The sequence below is a fragment of the Amphibalanus amphitrite genome, unplaced genomic scaffold (genome assembly GCF_019059575.1).
Source record: "Amphibalanus amphitrite isolate SeventyFive unplaced genomic scaffold, NRLGWU_Aamphi_draft 001850F_arrow, whole genome shotgun sequence".
Taxonomy (NCBI): domain Eukaryota; kingdom Metazoa; phylum Arthropoda; class Thecostraca; order Balanomorpha; family Balanidae; genus Amphibalanus; species Amphibalanus amphitrite.
Window position 1 is genome coordinate 47,145 of NW_024883343.1, and position 21,164 is coordinate 68,308.

The window sequence follows — 21,164 nt, forward strand, 5'->3', positions numbered from 1 at the left end:
CACGCCGCACCAATCGATGTACATCCCACCGGCGCTTGGAAAAAAAAACATCAGAAACATACGAACTACAATCGAGGAACGAGGCACTTCTGAACCCCTGACGCTTAACCCTCGCCCTGGCAGGGGGGGGGGTCGATGCGACCCCCCCCTAAGGTTTTTCGAAGATAGCGTAAAAACGGCGGCGCGCAGCGCCGCCAAATTTGGCACAGCCTATGGGGCAACCTTTTTACATATGACCTGAAAATTTCAGGTCCGGGTGACCTTAGGTCAGGTCACCAGGTCAGAAAAACCGGTACAAGGTCATGGTCAAATTTCAAATTTCTTTTTGCACCTGTCCAACTCACAGTTTTGCACTGATTTCCTTCAAACTTTCAGGATGTGCTAAGTTCACCGAGTTGTATAACATATAGTTCGGGTTTTTTTAGGTCACTGACCTGAGGTCAGTTAGAGGTCATTACGTCGTAATGTTAAGCCTATAGGAAAATACTAAATTCGGAAAATACTGGAGATATCCGCTTCGTTCTATCACTTTTGTGCTTTGAAACCACAGTACTCAACAGCAGGTCACTTGGTGCTTCTTTGTTTGGTGTACTTATCCATGGGTCAGGTCAAATGAGGTCAACTGAGGTCAAATGACGTTTTTGCCAATAACTTGGCACATAATGACGCTAGAGCTTAAAAAATGGTACCATTGTGTTCCTGGTGATCAGCCGAATCGAATGATATGCGATATCATGCAATATGGTGAATTTTAACTTAATTTATTAATTTAAGTTTACTTAAAATTTAAGAAAAACTTTACACTTAAGCAAGCTAAAAAGTATATAATTCGACGCGCCTTGACGTGCTGAGTTCACTGGTGCTTTTCTTTTTGCTCTATCTTAATTAGATCAAAAGTTATAAGCGAAAAACTTTTGACCTGTTTTTAGCGAAATTTTTACATTAGATATGCCTTTTGGACAAATTTCATCACGCATACAAATGTTTTCGGATAAAACATTTTCCTAATTTTTTCAATGATTTTTAGCTCGGAAAAGTCCTATATTATGTAGGTAACTTGTGGCTCTGAATAACTTAGAACAAAATTTTCACTGTGCCTAGGTTTGGTTAGGTCAGGTCAGGCAATTTAATTTAGTTTGGTGACACCCGCCCCACCCATACTACTCACCAGAGCTGGAGCTGCGTGATGAACCTTCAGAACAAAGATGCTCATACACAGTGCACAACAAATTTTAAGTCCAACAACTTCTAAAATATCATATACAGCTTTCAACTCACCGCAAATGACGACTCTTCCCTCTCCCACTGCAACACACAACCGACGCATCCCGTACCCCGCCGCGGCTCGCGCGCGCTCGCTCTGCAACGGTTCGCACAGGTGGTTGTGTGGTGGTAACAAGTTGGCAGCATTGTCACCGTATGGTAGGAACTACCACGCTTGTACGATATTTCTACCACAATTTGTAATAGTTTTTGACATGGTATTTGGATGGTACTTGAACTTTATCATACTGTTACTATTTTTTCAACAACCAATCGTAAAGCACTCGTAGCAGAATGGTGCGCCCTACTAAAACAATGGTAAAAGCGCATTTAGTACCAGGCTTTTACCAATTTTTGAAGCAAATAACGCTGGTAAGCAATTGATATTTATTCAATAATGGTATCGATGTATAGTTTTCAGTGTATTCCACCCGCGGTCGGAGGAACAAACACGACCGCCAGTAACCCGGGCCGTTCACCCACTGACGGGTCCTGAAGAATGTGACCCCGTTTCACCCGCGGCACTCGTGGCACGCAGAACGGCTGAGCGGACGGGTCATGGGGGTATCGGGGTGCGATCAGGTCAATTCCCTCAGACCTCTGAAGACATGTGGCATTACACTCCCATCATGTCATCATCCCTATTATCCATATTGCAGCCGTCTATACCTTGCAGCCCAATCAACCTAACTTATACGGGCCTCTCAGACCCCTTGCTGGACCCCAGTCCCAAATGTCGTGGTCAGTGATGGGCGGTGCAACTGGTGATACCCGATTGGCCGGTTCCTTTTCTTTGTTTATTTGGCAGTATTGTTACGGCGACAGTGGGTCGTATGGTCAGTGGACCTCTTGGTTTCGCGGTGAACGGATCGCCGTGGGTATAGGCTCCGTCGATATGGTGGACTCTTAGTGCTATTAGTACAAGGTGGGAAAATCATAATGTCGCAACCACCATATGTTGAACAGTGAACCTCCTATGTGCGAGAAAGCTTCTTCCGGAAAAGACTCGATTTCCGACTGTTAAAATCACCGCTTACTCACCATATCTTTATTTTCTCTCTCACAGGTCCGATTCTCGTCAAACTGGTGTCGAGATGTTCAACAAACTTCCGAAATCGCAGCCCATCACCATTGAGTTCAATGACCTCTCCTACACGGTGCCAGCGCCCATGCAAAAGGGCAAGGTCAGGAAAGGTGAGTGCCAGATAATCACACGCTACCTGGTGGTTAGGTAATTATCGTTAATCGCCCTTCTTAGTTCTTTTTATTCATACTTAGTTTTTTTTTTAAGAAGTCAATGTAAAACCGTCGTGTGCTTTTTTATTTAAAAAGATGCGAATGCGAATACGAATGAGTACCAAAATACCCGGCTGGTAACGTATACAAAATAAATAAACCGGTTAACAGGGGAGAGGGGGCTCTGCATAGTCGGAGTCTCCTCACGTTTTTCATACAAGATTGCATCCATGTAAACCACTAGAGCTTGCCGGTCTTAGCCTAAACCAGCCGACTGACCTGACCTGACCGATGACCCGTTTCAGATCGTCTGACGATCCTGGACGGCGTGACGGGCGTGTTTCGGCCCGGTCAGCTCACCGCAATCATGGGGCCATCGGGAGCGGGCAAATCAACACTTCTCAACGTGCTCGCTGGCTACAAGTGAGTGGGAGGTCGGTGGGAGACTGGCTATAGAAACATGTGGGAGATAAGCTGAGGATGAGTAATTGAGTATCTTACATATTGCATTGCCATGAAGGGTGAGTTTTGCAAAATCTCTAGCGTGATCTGTGTTTGAAGCGTGATAAAAAAAAACTAGTAGGGTAAGGGCGGGTAAGAGTACGCGGGCGATAAGAGTACGCACCAGCTGTTTCGGTTGCTTAGCAACGCGGGTTTGTCGAGTTCATGAAGTGACATGAAGCCGCCAGTGCGTGCATGTCACCAACGGAACGTGGGCGTTGAGCGGCGACGCTGTTGAGTTTAAGGCGATGAATATTATTTTCGAGCGTTATGATATTATTATGATATGGTAAAATAATTTTGATACTTGGCAGTTGAGATAAGGTACATTTCCGTGATTGTTGTGGGAAACTTGTGAGGTTATCTGGGGAAATACTGTACAGTGCAATATTCTGTTTGCGAAGTTTTACACAACGTTTCGGGGTTGTTTTGTGCGCGAATTGCATGTACGGTAAGAGGACGCACTGTTCAGGAGGGTAAGAGTACGCAGAATTATACATTAAATCGAATATACAGAAATATAGAATTATTAATCTATCGCTCAATGACGTTTGTTTAGTAGGTATATCATCAATGGAGCACTGTGATGCAGATGCGTACCCGAAATTCTTCCAAATACGAGTTATTCTCCTTTTTGATTGTGCATTTTTTTAAGAAACACACGACTTGATTATTTCCTGATTTATAGACTTGAAAGATTTATTTTATGTTTTTCTTTTTGGATACTAGAATTAACTTAAATGCCTTCTGAGTTTGAAGTTAAGCATTTGGACAGTGCAAGCTGCATAGGTGTGTGTTCATATGCTTGCGTACTCCACCCGCCTGGCGTGCGTACTCTTACACACCCCATATGGTAAGAGTACGCAAGTGCAACGGTTCAGAAAATGTCAGTTTTAGACCACTTCCATTTACGCTGAAGGATCGTTGCCCCATGGGTTGATGGCTAATTCAATGAACTTTAATATTCCCTATTTGCGATTTCTTTCCTTCAAATATTAAACAAATGAGAGCAAGAAATCCACTAAGTGCGTACTCTTATACGACTTCACCCTAATCGGGCTGTGTAGTCCGCAGTCATGTCTTTTAACACTTTCCCTTCAAAAGTCTTTACTTTCTCCACGTCTTCCTAAAATATAGAAGTTTTATTGTTCATTCCACCTGTAAAGGAAGCATGACCACAGCTGATTGGGCGTATCCAATATACCTACAACCGGTGCTTGCAATGCATAGTGCATACTGCATAGCCTACACGATTCTGCAGCAGATGTGTGCCACGCGCGGGCCCCATCGCGACCTTGAGGTGCACTCGACGCTATAGCCACCTGGCCACTTTATCTTGCAACACTTTCTGCTGCTACAACGGCCGACAGGGGTATGTGAGGCTCGTGAATCACTCTCCCTTTCCTCTTCGGACACAGAGCTCAGATTACGACACTGAACCGGTAATACGCTTATTGGCCGTTGTCAGCTGTTCCTATATGACTCAATCGATCCGACAATCTTTCAAATTGCTGCAAACCATCGCATGCTATCCGTGCGTTGCCGGTTTTTTGCATATTTCATGCCTATAGCCCGCCTTGTCTCCCCAAAGTTTTCTAATCAAGCGACAGTCTGTAAGCTATAGTGCGAACTGCGAGTACCTACCTATAGTTTGGCGATATGTGGATGTGTGAAACGGTGACCTTTGTGACCGTCTGTGGAGCTATCTTACAGTCACTGGGCACGATATGTGTGGCGATCAGTGGTAGTCCCATGTCGTTAAGTACTGTCTGCCAATGGGACTGGTGCTATCACATTAGATGGATATTTGTCGCCGATTAGCGCAACCTTGAACTTGTCACATGAGCTAATCGGTCGGAGAGGGTGGTGGGAATTCAGAGCGAGGGTGACTTAGGAGAGTGGAGACATTGAGTTGGGAAAGGTTGCTGGCCCTCAAGTGTCTCTTCTAATGCATCCACTACTCACTAGTTCATATGGCATTTTATCGTTTTTTTTTCTGCTCAGTATACCTGACTTGGCCTGTGTATACGTTACGTTTCCTCTATATCTATAATGTATCGTCGGTAATTAGTGCTATCATGTATAGTCTCATGGGATCCACAACAACCCAAAGGTCGCTAATGCTGATATGGTCTCAATGCCAGCCAATGCATTCCTGTTTCCCAAATGTCATACCATACCTATGGACTTCAAAGCCACATATGCGTCGATGGTCATCACGTTTTGATAATATCCGACTGTAGAATGCAGGCAGATATGACCGCAGCTCCGTGAAAGTTATTGCCATGGTATACAGTGAATACCCAACTGTTTTACTCGTGAAGACCGTGACCACGGCCTCATGACTGGTTTTTCGTCAAGGAGCAGGAACCTCACTGCTCCTTGAGAGCCGTGATGCTCCTGAGTCCTGGTTACCAGTCTGTCTTTGTGTTTAATATGAATAGTGGCCGTTCGGTTGCCAGAGTGGAAGACAGGGTCGGGGAGCGTTACCAGTGTCTGTTACGAGGCGGAGTGAAGCTGTCGTAACGGACCCCTCCCCCCCCTCCACCTCCCTGTCGGCTGGCTTAGACGGTTGGGACAGAATGGCTCGATTTCCCTGGCGATTGACAAGAGAAAGTTGACGAGGGTGATTTCACAAGCTAGCTGTGCTAGATGTTAATATAAATCGCATAATCCGATGGAACTGCTGAGTTTCTCTTTTCCTTTGTGATGGTCTTTTCGTGAAACATGTGAGCCTTATGAGTGAACATAGACCTCTACATACCGTCTGTAGTATGTAGAGGTATGTAGAGGTCTATGGAGTGAACATGAAACAGCTAAACCTTGCCTGTCTTTTCGTCCTGACCCGAGTTCAGATTTCTTAGCTCTGACCCCTGACCTGACCTGACCTGACCTCCCTCCTCCGCAGAGTTCGGGACGTCAAGGGCGACATCCTGGTGAACGGCACCGCCAGGAGTCTGCAGACGTTCCGCAAGATCCAGGCGTACATCATGCAGGACGACTTCCTGCTGCCCTACCTCAGTGTCGACGAGGCCATGATGGCAGCGGCCAACCTGAAGCTGGGGAGGGGGTTCAGCCACCAGAGCCGGCGCCAGGTGGTGAGTGGCGGGAGGGGGGGGATAGTACAGGCATAGTACAGTCGTGTACAGGTTGATGGTCCTCTACTCTTTATCCACCGGGTTCCTATGGCTCAGCATTGGCAGCAGCCGCCTGGTACCGGTAGGCTGTGCCGCATGACCCGAAAGTTATGCGGCACAGTCTACCCGCGCCGTTTGACATCGGCTCGGGTCGCCGGGTGGAGCGCTTTGTAGACCAGCTGTTGCGTCAGACCAGCGCGGGGGGAGGGGCTCGTCTCAGTGGTTGGCGTGGGCTGGCGAGTGGTGTGGGGCGTGCGGGTGGACCATGGGGCTGGTCGGGTGTGTGTGGTCACTTCTTGCATTGCACATTTTGCGTCGCTTAACAATTGCATTCCTGTTTTTGATAAGCACAATGCACCTAAGACCCAGCGAATATAATTTACATTACTTGTGCATTGTGCAAAACGTGATTTGGCACGGTATCGAGGCAACCATAGGCAACTATGCATGATATTTAGGCAATATGTTTATGAAAACGGTAGATTGATGCTGAATGTCAATTCGTATGCTAAATGTCGGCACGTGTTAAATGAATGAATGAATCAATCAATCAATCAATCAATCGACATGTATAAAACCGTATAAATGGCTCGCAACCACTAATAGCAATCAAACCATCCCAACTCGGAAAAGCAGCCGGAGCCCTGGTGAGGCTCGAACCGGGACTCCACGCTGTAAATTTTGCCAATGATCCATCATCATTCCACCAAGCTAGAGTGACCGGCACCCGAACCCACAAAAACATTAATTGACTTTGCCGCCGACCTCCCGGCCCCGCCGCCCGCCCGGTCAGACTTTGCCCCGGCCGTAGCCACCATCCGGTGTAGCTCAGCGTAGGAGTGTTAGACTGTCAAACTGACCGGTAGTGAGAGGCCCGGTTCGAAACGCTTCGGATGCTGGATGTTTATTTCTCGGTGGGAGGCTTTGCGACTAGTCCACTTTTCAGAAAGATCATTTGGTGACTGACCTGTTTTCTTCCTTTGCTGCAATTCATGAGGAGACCGTATGCACCCTTACCTGTCCTTCCGCACCCCACTTGAGAGATGGGTGGTTGCCCCCCATGGGTTTTGTGAATATCTCTAAAACGAATTTTTGGAGGGGGGATACGATCGGTTCTATGCGACAAGTGACCACACACGCCCAGCCCCAGGTCCGCTCACTCCCTACCCACATCACCCCCTCCCCACACCCAACTCCAGCCCGCCTCATCCACCGAGCCGAGCCATAACGAGCCTCAGCGCACCGGGGTGCGACCTGTCAGCGATGTTATATAATAACAGTGACAATATATCAAATCCGTGAACTCTATGAATGTCGTCTCGCAGATCCGGCAGTTTGAGCTTCGACGACTGAATGTTGAGGTGTCCAATTATCAGATCTGGTCCAGTGTCGCCGTGGCGGCGCCAGCTCGCGCCGCCTCGATGTCCTCGACGCCTGGACGCGCCCCTGCTCCCGCGGCGCACGCAACCGCCGGCCCCGTCCCCGCCGGTTCGCTGACAGGTCGCGCCCCGGGGCGCTGAGGCTCGTCATGGCTCGGCTCGGTGGATGAGACGGGCTGGAGTGTGGCGTGGGGAGGGGGTGATGTGGGGAGGGAGTGAGCGGACCTGTGGCTGGGCGTGTGTGGTCACTTGTCGCATAGAACCGATCGTATCCCCCTCCAAAAATTCGTTTTAGAGATATTCACAAAACCCATGGGGGGGGGGGGTCAACCAACCATCTCCCAAGTGGGGTGCGGAAGGACAGGTAAGGGTGCATACGGTCTCCTCATGAATTGCAGCAAAGAAAGAAAACAGGTCAGTCACCAAATGATCTTTCTGAAAAGTGGACTAGTCGCAAAGCCTCCCACCGAGAAATAAACATCCAGCATCCGAAGCGTTTCGAACCGGGCCTCTCACTACCGGTCAGTTTGACAGTCTAGCACTCCTACGCTGAGCTACGCCGGATGGTGGCTCTGGCCGGGGCAAAGTCTGGCCGGGCGGGCGGCGGGGCCGGGAGGTCGACGGCAAAGTCAATTAATGTTTTTTGTGAGTTCGGGTGCCGGTCACTCTAGCTTGGTGAAATGATGATGGATCATAGGCAAAATTTACAGCGTGGAGTCCCGGTTCGAGCCTCATCAGGGCTCCGGCTGCTTTTCCGAGTTAGGATGGTTTGATTGCTATAATTGGTTGCGAGCCATTTATACGGTTTTATACATGTCGATTGATTGTTTGATTGATTGATTGATTCGTCCATTCATTTAATACGTGCCGACATTTAGCATACTAATTGACATCCAGCATCAATTTACCGTTTTCATAAACGTATTGCCTAAATATCATGCATAGGCACAAGACCTATGGTTGCCTCGATACCGTGCCAAATCACGTTTTGCACAATGCACAAGTAAAGTAAATTATATTCGCTGGGTCTTAGGTGCATTGTGCTTATCAAAAACAGGAATGCAATTGTTAAGCGACGCAAAATGTGCAATGCAAGAAGTGACCACACACACCCGACCAGCCCCATGGTCCACCCGCACGCCCCACACCACTCGCCAGCCCACGCCAACCACTGAGACGAGCCCCTCCCCCCGCGCTGGTCTGACGCAACAGCTGGTCTACAAAGCGCTCCACCCGGCGACCCGAGCCGATGTCAAACGGCGCGGGTAGACTGTGCCGCTTAACTTTCGGGTCATGCGGCACAGCCTACCGGTACCAGGCGGCTGCTGCCAATGCTGAGCCATAGGAACCCGGTGGATAAAGAGTAGAGGACCATCAACCTGTACACGACTGTACCATCTCGTCAGGCTATGGAATCACTGAATGAGGACTAAGGAACGACAGGCGTCCTTCCGTTCCATCGATGTTCCTTTTACAGACACCGGTTATGAATTGGTATTGCGACATAAAAACAGGTTTACTACTATCAAAAACAGGTTTGCTGTCGGTATTTGCAGTCGTGTAAAGCAGAACGTTTTTAGTAACAAGACGGAAGTTTGTGTTCGATAGCGTCCGTCATTTTTCCTTGAGGGGGCGCGAACTCATGCTATGCCAATGATCGCATGCATTTCGTCCTAATTCCGCCTTGCTAATTCCCCTTGGAATGCTCCCGCTTGCACCGGCGACTCATTATATCCCGTTTAGTATGTGACACACTGACGGGTATTGGCTGGGTTAAGTGCCCAGCTCAGACCGGTTTGTCAGGTGTCGCCTTCACTGACAAGTCAGATGATAAAGGCGTCTTACCATCGCATTCATGGATCTCGAACCGGTTTCCTGAATCTGGAACTGGAATTGGGTGAATTGCGGTCGCCGACTTTTTTTTAGAAACAATGGCCTACTGTGAACGTCTCAAGTTAAGGCGTCTGGGGTCTATACTCTATAAGGCTAGAATAATTTGTGATGTTTTTTCGAAAGCCGTTTAGGCGTTTAGTCAACTTTTCCGCATTTGCCGATGTTTTTTTTTTTCAATATATCATTTATAGCCCGATATTCAAGCTTATATCAGCAGCCAGAAGCCACTTTTACTTCACGCTCACTTTATAACAATATACGAAAAGAAAGTGTTAAAGTAAAATAATTCTGGTAATTCAGGTAGAGTTAGGTATTCTTGAGCTCGCTAGAATGAGAAGTAATTTTGGAATTGGAGACCACAGCTTACATTCGAGGCTTGTTCGGAACGCATCGCTAATGGCGTCTCTGTGACTATTGACCTTGATACGCAATGCTGCTGTAGTTCCTGCCATATCACCCTGTTGTGACTTGTTTTGATTTAGTTGCGGCGATCGGACGAGTACCTCACAAAAATAGGCGTTTGCGGCGAACCCCGATGCGGTGATTGTAGGGGAAGTTGGGGGAACGCCGAAGACTTTTTTCTGACGCCCGTAGCACGCAAGGTAGACAGCATAAGCTATTCTTGTTGGCGTCATTCGAGAGGCCAGTCTTTTGCCTTTCAAACATACCAGGCGCATTTGATGAATTCGCATACCGTTAAGCGCACAAACTAAAAATATCAAAGAAGTGACTTTTTCGGCGTTGCCCCGGACTGCGGGGAAAGCCGAAAATGGGAGAAATGATCTACGGGGAATGCCGACATTGATGTTTTGCCATTTTATCTCAAACTTTATCCAGAATTGATCAAAGCTGACACGCGTTTTAAGAGCTTGAGGACGCGGTGCACACTGGAAGTTATAATTGTGAGATATAATAAGAACATGCCAGGTAAATCATTCCTTATAGGTAACAGGCCGTTGTGTCGGTTGAAAGTGTAATTTGTGTGACTAAAAATACGCGTTGCTATTCTACAGCAGTAAAGTCCACGTAGCGTGCTTTCAACACGTGCGTAATCGCACGTTTTCGGCATTACCCCAGCCTGCCATACTTTCATTTGCAGGCCCATAACTTTTCAACGTGCTGTATACATTTCAAATAGGCAGCACACTTATGCAAAGACATGCTAAAGATTACTTGACCGAATTGGCCAGACAAACGGTAGCATAATGAGTAAGAAATGCAGCTTCAAAGGCGCATGTAGTACAAGGGAAACGTACCTTAAAAACGCTCTTGGCGCCCTCACAGTCGAAGTATTCCGAATGACGACTCGTAACAAACATGCGATAATTGTAGTCACTTAAGCTTCAGAGCATCACTGACAGGTGGCATCCATGTCTTACGGTTTTCGAAATATCTCGAATTTCGGCTTTGCCCCAACTCCGGCATTGCCCCAACTTCCCCTATCAGCGACATTTTGCCACGAGGGAGTTGCCGAGAATGAGCCGGCACTGATCTATTTGTGTGAAATGAAAGGTGAAAGGTCAGTATTTTTGATAATTGTGCCACTGACAATGATGAGCAGTTGGCCGTGCATATTAAACTGATAAACTATGGCTAGAAAACTGATATATCGTAGACATTATGTTCGTTGCGGCAATAGTGGCGCGAGTTCCACGTGCCATTGGGGCTGATATTGCTAATTTAGATTATTTACTTTGTATTTCAGCCTTAGATCTAGCACATTGTGAAAACTGGTACATTTCCTCGTGCATTTGGGCAGTGGCAGGAGTAATAGGTTGTACTGTTGTGTGTCACCAGCTGAGCGTGATCCAGCTGAGGCACCAGACGGGAGCCAGTCGAGTGTGAGCCGACTGGCCACTTGTCTCACCGCTGCGCCAAAACACATCTGAGGCCTCTTGCACCAAACTACCTAGCTAGGTAAAATCGAAAAACCGGTTTCAGAATAAGCTAATCTAATGGTGGTAAATTTGTTTGCAATAGCCCAATACATAATCCTACATGTGCTTGCTAAATTTTGCATGCAAATTGTTACATTTGAGACTTGGACTGGGTATACGATGCAAAATAATCCAAGCATTGGTGCAAGAGGATTTTGGTGCAAGAGGCCTCTGGTCAGTAATTACTATCTTTATTTGTAACAGAACAAATGCCAGTTGTAACTTGTCATTTCTGCTGATTGAATTTATGTGCATCTGGCAAATGTGCATTTGTATCCGCATTTCATAGAATGTGTGAACTGTCCGCATCAATGTCCGCATTTGACCCTTGGTTATGTTGTATGTGTGATTATTGGTTGTTCTTTTGCAGAAAACCACTCTTTGGACACTTTCTGCACACCTATGCTCTGGCTTGCTATCATGTTCCACAATACCATGTCTTTCCTATGTACCTTTTTGTTTCTTTTATTTAGTTGTGCAGGCAAGAGTGCGTTGACAGAGTTTTGGCACGGCAGAGGTGGGCACAGTTTTCAGATGTGTTTCGTCAAGTTGTCAGAAGTTCTCTGAAGTTGCTTGGTCTGATGACGTCAAGTTGAGTTGTACACTACTCAAGTAAGAAACATGTCTGCTCTCAAGAACGAACGTGCCATGAAGAAGGGTGCACTGACACGAACAAGAAGAAGAGCGTTTGTACTGATCGACACTTGTGGTAGCAAAAGAGAGCTGCATGCAGTGTTGAAGGAGCTGGACAATGCTCTGCAAGATGTTCTGGAGAAGAACATGGAATACAAGATGAGCTCTGAAGATGATGATCACCAGAAGAAGTGTGATGAATACGAGCAAGAGGCCACTGAGGAGCACAGGATTGCCCAGGAACGAGTGACAAGTCACCTGCAAGAACGAGCGGGAGAAACTCCATCAGCAACAACTGACAGGTCATCTGCTGCTTCAAAGGCTCGGGTGCAGCATACCACCAGAATGGCAGAAGTTGAGGATAAGGTACGTGAGCTGGAGTTACAGCAGCTGCAACGTCGCCTCGAGAGAGAGGAGGAAGAACAGAAGATGCAGCGAGCAAGACAACTGCAAGAGAAACAAGATGCCCTGCAGGCTGCTCGTCTTAAGACAGAGTTAACCAAGGCAGCTGAAAGTGAGCTGACATGGGACAGGAAAGAAGACTTAAATGAAGAGAATGAGAGACGTCCAGAAGGAAATCAGAAGAGAGATGAAGAACACAGAACAGACCTTCCTGTACCTAATCCCAACCCTGATCCTGCCAGCCAACTGTTCCGACAGAGCCTGCCTCGTCTCAGGCTTCCCACTTTCAGCGGAGCAGTGGAGGAGTTTCCAAGATGGTACTCGATCTTCTCAACACTGGTGGAGCAGCAGAATCTGAGTGCCAATGAGAAGATGGCACATCTGCAGAATGCAGTCACTGGAGCAGCAAGAGCCATCATCGGAGGGATGGTGTGTGATGGAAGCTCCTTTGAAGATGCTCTCCAAGCACTCAAAGAAAGGTATGGCAGAGACATTGATGTAGTTCAGATGACCCTCAAGACTGTGTTTTCGTGTCCAGCTCCCAAGCCGTTCGATGCCAGATCTCTGGAGAGATATTATGGAGCAGTTCATGGTGCTACAACTACATTGAAGAGACTGGGATATGAGGGTGACCTGCAGTCTTGTGAGAACCTGCGTCGTCTCCTGAGCAAACTGCCAGTTGATATGCGGAAAGCGTGGGCTGAACACTCCCTGGGACTGGTGAGACCTACCCTGCTGGAGTTCGACCGGTGGCTCCGTCTGCAGCTGCGCATCCAGCTGAGCTGTGAGGCAGCTGCGCCTGCACCCAGTCAGCAGAAGATGACAGCTGGGATGTTCCTCACCACGAAGACGGCAAGCACCTCAGGTGAGAAGAGATGTGTCCTCTGTGGTGAAAGTCATGGGCTGTGGGCTTGCGAGCAGTTCAAGGCACTGACTGCTGATGAGCGTGCGCGAGTTGTGGCTGAGCACCGACTGTGTTTCAGCTGCCTGCGGCCGGGCCATCGGAGCAGAGATTGCAGAACAGCTCGAGCCTGCGGCACCGATGGTTGCGTGCTTCGACACAGCCGGTATCTGCATGGGAGCAGGAGGATCAGGAGGCTGCAGCCTGGTTCGCCGCCCCCCTCAGGAACGGAGACGACGACCGGCGAGATCACCATAGCGTCGGTCCGACGGGAGGAACAAGATGCGTGTCATGTTCTGTTGCAGGTCGTACCTGTACGTGTCCATGGTCCCGCTGGACAGTACAAGGACACACTGGCGCTTCTCGACCCTGGGGCACAGACGTCGCTCTGCAATGCGTCTGTCCTAGACGAGCTTCAAGTTGAAGGCGAGGTTCAGCCGGTTCGACTGAGCAACGTAGAAGCTGCGGGCCGTGAGAGGCTGTCCAGGCGGACGACTCTTGAACTGTCACCACTGGCAAGCACTGAAGATCCGTCGAAGAGGATTTTAGTGCCAGAGATCTTCTCCGTGGACAGGGTCAACGTAAGAACTCCCACAATCCGAGGCAAGAACGTGTCGAAGTTCAAGCACCTGGAAGGACTGAAGATTCCAGACATCTCCAGTGGCACGGTCGAGGTGCTACTGGGAGCCAACGTGCTCGAAGCGGTACTCCAGCGCGAGGCGCGTGTCGGTGCACCAGGAGAGCCTGTGGCCATCCGAACGGCTTTTGGATGGTCCTTGACTGGTTCACTGACTGGTGTAGTGCCTGAGCATGTTCGGGAGGTTATGTTTGTGTCCACGCTTCGTGGTCAAGAACAGCATGATCTGTCGGACTGGTGGACTACAGAATCCTTCGGGACACGTGCCACCGAGCCCACGCTGACACCCGATGAGAAGAGGGCGATGGACATCCTGGAGAAGACTACTCAACACCGAGGAGACAAGTATGAAGTTGGCCTGCTATGGCGAGACGAAGAGGCCGAGCTCCCGGACAACTACACGATGGCGCACAGCAGGCTCAGGTCTCTGGAGCGCAACCTGGCGAAGAACCCAGAGAGAGCGGAAGCGTACAGAGAAGTGCTTGAGGGCTACGTACAACAAGGGTACGCGCGGAAGCTGACAGCTGAAGAGAGTCGAGTAAAGGAGAAGAAACGTTGGATTCTGCCTCACCACGCCGTGACACACCCAGAGAAGGTGAAGCCGCGCGTCGTGTTTGACGCGGCCGCCCAGTTTCAGGGTACCTCCCTGAACAGCGAGCTGTTGAAAGGTCCTGACCTCTTACAGAACCTGCATGGGGTCCTCTTGCGTTTCAGGCAGGAGCGGTACGCACTGGTGGCAGACGTCTTCCAGATGTTCCACCAGATCCAAGTGCGGACGACGGACCAGCCAGCTCTGTCGTTTCTTTGGCGTGAGATGCAGACGTCGAGGCCACCGGACATCTACCAGATGTTAGTGGTGATCTTCGGCGCGAAGTGTAGTCCGTGCATCGCCAACTACATCCTGCGCCGAACGCTCGTTGAGGACAAAGAAGCAGAGAGACAGGGAGGTCATCCGACGCTGCTCGCCAACTTCTACGTCGACGACTTTCTCCGAGCGGAGGAAACCCCGGAAGCAGCTCTGGCAACGATGGAGAAAGTGACAGCGCTGATGTCTCGCGGAGGATTCCGACTAACGAAGTGGAGATCGAGTCACCCCGAACTTCTGGAGAGCATACCGGAAGATGATCGAGACGCATCACAGAAGCAGCTGGTGTCATGTGAAGGCGGAACACGGAAGGCGCTGGGCTGCGTGTGGTCTCCAGAGGAGGACACGCTAGGAATTCAAGTGCGTGCCGCTGATGTTCCAGCAACGAAGCGAGGTGTAGTGAAGATGGCGGCGTCGATCTTCGATCCCCTCGGTTTCATCTCGCCTGTCATGCTGGAAGCAAAGATTCTGATCCAGAAGTTGTGGATGCTCAAGCTTGACTGGGATGAAGCGTTTTCAGGCTCTGAGCTGGCCATCTGGCGAAGTTGGCTGTTGGAGCTGAGTGAAGCGGAAGCTATCAGAGTTCCAAGATGCCTGAAGACGTCCATCACGAAGGAAGTCAAGAACATGCAGCTACATTTGTTCTCAGATGCGTCCGAGAACGCGTTTGGTGCAGTGGCATACGTCCGGATGACGGACGCCGACGGACACCACACAGTCAGCATGATCATGTCACGGACTCGAGTGGCGCCGCTCAAGCAGCTCTCGATAGTCCGTCTTGAGCTTCAGGCCGCCGTGCTGGCCACGCGACTGGCCAGGACGATTCAAGAGGAGTTGACGTACGTGTTTGATGATGTGCTATTCTGGTCGGACAGCCAGGTCGTCTTGCAGTTCGTGACCAATGAAAGCCGGTTGTTTCAGACGTTTGTGGCCAATAGGGTGGCCGAGATCCGGGACTCTACGTCGCCATATCAATGGAGACACGTGCCCGGGACGCAGAACCCGGCGGATATCTGTTCCAGAGGACGATCGGCATCGCAACTGAAGGATTCGGTCCTGTGGTGGAGCGGACCGGCATTCCTCTGCCAGGATCAAAGTATCTGGCCGCACTTGGAGACGGGAAGCTTGTCTCCTGACGAGCCTGAGCTGAAGAAAGCAAAGAAGACGACGGTGACGCCTGTCGTGGGACTGGTCTGCGGACCAGATGCCAACGATGTACCTCCACTGCTGGTGGATCCAGCACGCTTCTCATCGTGGAACAAGTACCGGCGCGTTGTGACCTGGATCTACCGATTTATCAACAACGTGAGAGAGCCTGACAAGAAGACGCGTGGCTCCCTGACAGCGCAAGAGCTGCTACAGTCAGAACATCGGATCATTCGCCAGGACCAGAAGGCGGTGAAGCTGGCGCCTCAGCCCGGTCTGTCCCTGTACGAGGACGACCAGGGCCTCCTGAGGGTGAGAGGACGCCTGACGAACGCGCCGGCAGAGATGTGCCGTGAGCCGATCGTACTCGATCCAAACAGTGAAGTCACCCGACTGATCGTGACCGATGCGCACGAGCGGTGCATGCATGCTGGTGTAAACCACACACTGAACATCCTGAAGGAGAGGTTCTGGATGCCGAAAGCCAGAGCCACAGTGAAGAAATGGATCTGGCGGTGTGCGCACTGCCGGAACAGACGGGCCACTACCCTGTGCCCCAAGATGGCTGATCTCCCGAGTGAGAGATTCGACATCTCCCGACCGTTCTCGTCGGTGGGCTTGGACTTTCTTGGACCACTCCAGGTCAGAAAGTTCAGAAAAACCGAGAAGCGGTACATTCTCCTGGTGACCTGTTTGGCCACCAGAGCCGTCCACCTCGAGATCGCTGAAGGTTTAGATACCGATTCGTTTCTGATGGCACTGCGTCGCTTTATTGCACGACGGGGAAGACCAGCCAGGATCTGGTCCGACAACGGGACGAATCTCGTAGGTGGTGAGAGGGAACTGAGAGAAGCCATCTCCGAGTGGAACCAACAACAGATCTGTGACGCGCTGACCCAGAAGAATATCCAGTGGCGATTTAATCCCCCGACCGCCAGCCACATGGGCGGTGCGTGGGAGCGTCTTGTGGCTTCAGTGAAGAAGGCTCTCCGGTCCGTTCTGGGCAACCAGGTCGTTTCTGACGACGTCCTGCACACCACCGTCCTGGAAGTGGAGTTCCAGGTTAACTCCAGGCCCCTCACTTATGTCTCTGGCCATGGAGGGGACCCCGAAGCATTAACGCCGAACCATTTCCTGTTGGGGGTTGTGCCGAGCAGTTCTGTCTTCCCTCCGGGAGTCTTCGGAGAAGATGACACGATGTCCAGGAAGCGCTGGAGACAAAGTCAAGCACTGGCCAGTCAAGTATGGCGCAGGTGGCTCAGAGAGTACGTGCCAACCCTCATCTCCAGGAGGAAGTGGAACAGGGAGCAGAGGAACCTCGCTGTGAACGATGTTGTGCTGCTGGCCGCAGATGACACCCCGAGGGGATACTGGCCTCTGGGTGTAGTTGAAGAAGTGTACAAAAGTGGAGACGGTACAGTGCGTTCAGCGCTGGTGCGTACTGCCTCAGGATCATACAAGCGCCCATGTACCAAGATATGTCTCCTGGAGGGAGAGGCGCCTCTGAGCTGAAGGCCAAGAAGAGAACGGCAGTCGCCGATGTCCAGCAGATGAACGCTTTGCTGGAGAATGATGTTTATTCTGTTATTGTACTCGCCATGTTTTTATTTCATTTATTTGTGTTGATTTATTTTTGTCCGTTTTTTCCTATTCTTAACCCTGTGATCGTCCCTCCTCTGGTTGTCCTAGTGTCCTAACGTCGCAGCCATCGACGAGCGGCGGTGGCACCCCGAGGACGGACGACGACACGCCGCTGGGGGTACAGCGGCGTTCCGAGGGACGACACGCCGCTGGGAGTACAGCGGCGCTCTGATGACGACACGTCGCTGGCAGTGCAGCGATTCCAGCGCGTGGACGCAAGATGCCGGCGGCGGGGGGCCCGCCGCTGCTGGCCGCGGCGGACTCAGCGCGCTGGCGGGGACTGACTCGCCGGTGGTCGCGACACACGAGCGCGGCTAGCCGGCAACGAGAGCGGCGGGCGGCGCGCGCCTGAGACATGCGGCTTCGGAGCGGTGGGTGCGCCGCGAGCGACTGCTCCTGGTCCGGCCGTTATTTGGAGCGGCCCGCGTCGTGCTGAGCGGCGTCTGGCAGCCCTGATAGTGATTCGTGTTGTGCGCGGTCCGCGTTGTTCGGCCCGCTCCGGACACTGAGTGTGGTCCGAGGTGACATAAAGACAACGTGCTCGTCTGTGAAGGTGATATTTTGGTTGCGCCGTGATTGTGAGGCGCTCTAAGCGATAGTTACTGCCATCGGTACGCGGGTTTGCTGCGCTGTTCGTACAGTTCGTACGGTGGATGATAGATACTGGTCTCCAGTGATACGTGCCTCAGGAAGTTCAGGGAGTTTTCCTCCGAAAACTGGGGGGAGGATGTTGTGACTTGTTTTGATTTAGTTGCGGCGATCGGACGAGTACCTCACAAAAATAGGCGTTTGCGGCGAACCCCGATGCGGTGATTGTATCAGCGACATTTTGCCACGAGGGAGTTGCCGAGAATGAGCCGGCACTGATCTATTTGTGTGAAATGAAAGGTGAAAGGTCAGTATTTTTGATAATTGTGCCACTGACAATGATGAGCAGTTGGCCGTGCATATTAAACTGATAAACTATGGCTAGAAAACTGATATATCGTAGACATTATGTTCGTTGCGGCAATAGTGGCGCGAGTTCCACGTGCCATTGGGGCTGATATTGCTAATTTAGATTATTTACTTTGTATTTCAGCCTTAGATCTAGCACATTGTGAAAACTGGTACATTTCCTCGTGCATTTGGGCAGTGGCAGGAGTAATAGGTTGTACTGTTGTGTGTCACCAGCTGAGCGTGATCCAGCTGAGGCACCAGACGGGAGCCAGTCGAGTGTGAGCCGACTGGCCACTTGTCTCACCGCTGCGCCAAAACACATCTGGTCAGTAATTACTATCTTTATTTGTAACAGAACAAATGCCAGTTGTAACTTGTCATTTCTGCTGATTGAATTTATGTGCATCTGGCAAATGTGCATTTGTATCCGCATTTCATAGAATGTGTGAACTGTCCGCATCAATGTCCGCATTTGACCCTTGGTTATGTTGTATGTGTGATTATTGGTTGTTCTTTTGCAGAAAACCACTCTTTGGACACTTTCTGCACACCTATGCTCTGGCTTGCTATCATGTTCCACAATACCATGTCTTTCCTATGTACCTTTTTGTTTCTTTTATTTAGTTGTGCAGGCAAGAGTGCGTTGACAGAGTTTTGGCACGGCAGAGGTGGGCACACACCCTCTTATCGCCTTAGAGTGGAGTCGCACTTTGACTACAAGGTGACGACACATAATAGCGCTTAGGCAGCCTGTCAGCGATGGGTAGGTAGATTAGCCTCGGTGGGTCGTGGGCTGCTCTCCGAATCACGTGCTTTATATATCAGTGGGCGATAATGTATCGCAATAAAGTTATCACGAGTCATAAGAGACATAACGTGCCGCTAGGCCAATTAACGTTGTATTGCGTGAACTTGAAGCTATCGGTAAAGCGGGTAAAGCCTGATCCAATCCTCGATAATTGCCAGTACAAATAGATAAATTAGATGTTGATAATTGAGGTGAAAATGCTTGGTAAGTCCATAAACGCAATGCAGTGAGAAATGACCGTCTTAAATTTGTAATGCTTATTCACGTTTTTTTTTTTTCACGTCTACCTGTGGTTGAAGAGCAGGTCTGGGGGACGGCCGGAGTACCTGTATGTGTGAAGACTGTTCGATAAGGTTTCTGTCTATTTCTGCTCCGCCCACCACCGTCTTCCGCCCGGGAGGCCAGACGCGGCGTGTGGCTTCCGCAGCGCTGTTGTCAGGCCGCCCCTCCCCTCCCACTCGGGGGGGGGGGGGGCGACGGATCGATCGGTAGCCACTGCCACCATCCGGCAGAGCCTCTCCTAGTGACCTTGTCCTCCAGCGCGCGAGGTCGGGTCTCGCTGCGTTTTTGCGTGTCGCCCGGACTCCTTTTTTGTGTGTTTTTCGTTTTCGTATCTTACCGCGAATCAAATAAAAGGACTTCAAACAGTCGCAATCGACCGTCGGTCCTTAGGAAAGTTGTAAGAACACCGCCACATGAGTTTTATGGGCGTGGATCTTCACAATCACGTCGTAGCCTTATTAGACAAATACCAGTGTTAGCAATGCTGGTTGCCAAGCTCGCCTGTTGTATCGTCAGGTGGATGACGTTCTGGAGACGCTGGGTCTGTCGTCGTGCCGCAACACCCAGTGTCTGCGGCTCTCCGGTGGTCAGAGGAAGCGACTCTCCATCGCACTGGAGCTGCTCAATAATCCGCCCGTCATGTTCTTCGATGAGCCGACTAGGTGAGTGGTGGGGTGGTGAGCCGGGAATAAGGGATGTGAGAGAGACGTGTCAATGATATCGGGTTACCATGTGAGGTAAGAGAGGACTGGAGTTTACAAATGGATGAGCCTAATATTCATGCCGGAGCCAGGATACATGGGGATGTATCTGTTTTTAGTTCTGTTGTGCTACCATGCAGCGGGAAAAGTGATCTCGCGATTGCTTGGTATCACAAGTATTTTATACCTATTCCAACCTTTGCCTACCTTTAAATTGTCGCTTTACCCGTGACGGAAGAGCTCAAATGGTCGAACCGTTGTTTGAAGTTGGAATTCTTGGTCTGCAACGAGTCTGGCAGGACTGGAATCTGTAGGTCGACCCAGTTCACGGCGTCGCCAGACCGCAGAGGACCCGTCCAGATGGCTCATGATTACACTAACCTCCACGATTTCCCATGTCAGTAACCTCATGTGAATCGTTTGTTTACGGATGGTTTCGTCTGTCCCTACGATGCACGGATTTTTGAAAAGTGCCGCCCGTCCATTTCACTACATCTTCGCACGTTCTTATTCCATCGTTCAGACGAGCAAAGTGTGTCACTCATGCGTATGATTGGTAACCTCAGCTATCATTAGCTGGGGTAATGATTGCCCAACTGTCTGGGAGTTCTGTTATGGGAGTCCGGCTCCAGACTTTCTCGTTCTCCGAAAAGCTCGGCGATCACGCGTAGCTGATATTAGACGACAAACATCGAGGGTGACCTTTGTCCCTGGGTTGTCCGGTGACCGGTTGCGGCTCGGTCTGGTGCCGATGCAAACGACTCATCGCTTTTTCGGCTGCTTTTATTCTTGCAAAAGGTTGCGATCTTCTTGTTCCCGTTAACTGTTTTTTTTTTTTGTATGGTAAGCAACCGAACATTTTA

At 50.1% G+C, this 21,164-nt stretch overlaps 2 protein-coding genes across 2 annotated transcripts in view; both read left to right on the top strand.

Annotated features, from left to right (window-relative positions):
- The window catches only part of LOC122375478 (ATP-binding cassette sub-family G member 4-like), a 41,805-nt gene that overhangs the window by 6,435 nt on the left and 14,206 nt on the right, over nucleotides 1-21,164 (top strand). Inside the window, 4 exon segments of the mRNA XM_043354886.1 lie at nucleotides 2,330-2,457; nucleotides 2,805-2,922; nucleotides 5,909-6,098; nucleotides 20,117-20,262. Coding sequence (XP_043210821.1) covers nucleotides 2,358-2,457; nucleotides 2,805-2,922; nucleotides 5,909-6,098; nucleotides 20,117-20,262 — 554 coding nt within the window. The 5' untranslated portion in view covers nucleotides 2,330-2,357.
- On the top strand, nucleotides 13,429-19,112 carry LOC122375476. Its single transcript, XM_043354884.1, has 2 exons — nucleotides 13,429-18,466; nucleotides 18,745-19,112. Exon 1 carries the CDS (start codon nucleotides 14,107-14,109, stop codon nucleotides 17,440-17,442), a length of 3,336 nt encoding a protein of 1,111 aa, XP_043210819.1. The 5' UTR covers nucleotides 13,429-14,106; the 3' UTR covers nucleotides 17,443-18,466; nucleotides 18,745-19,112.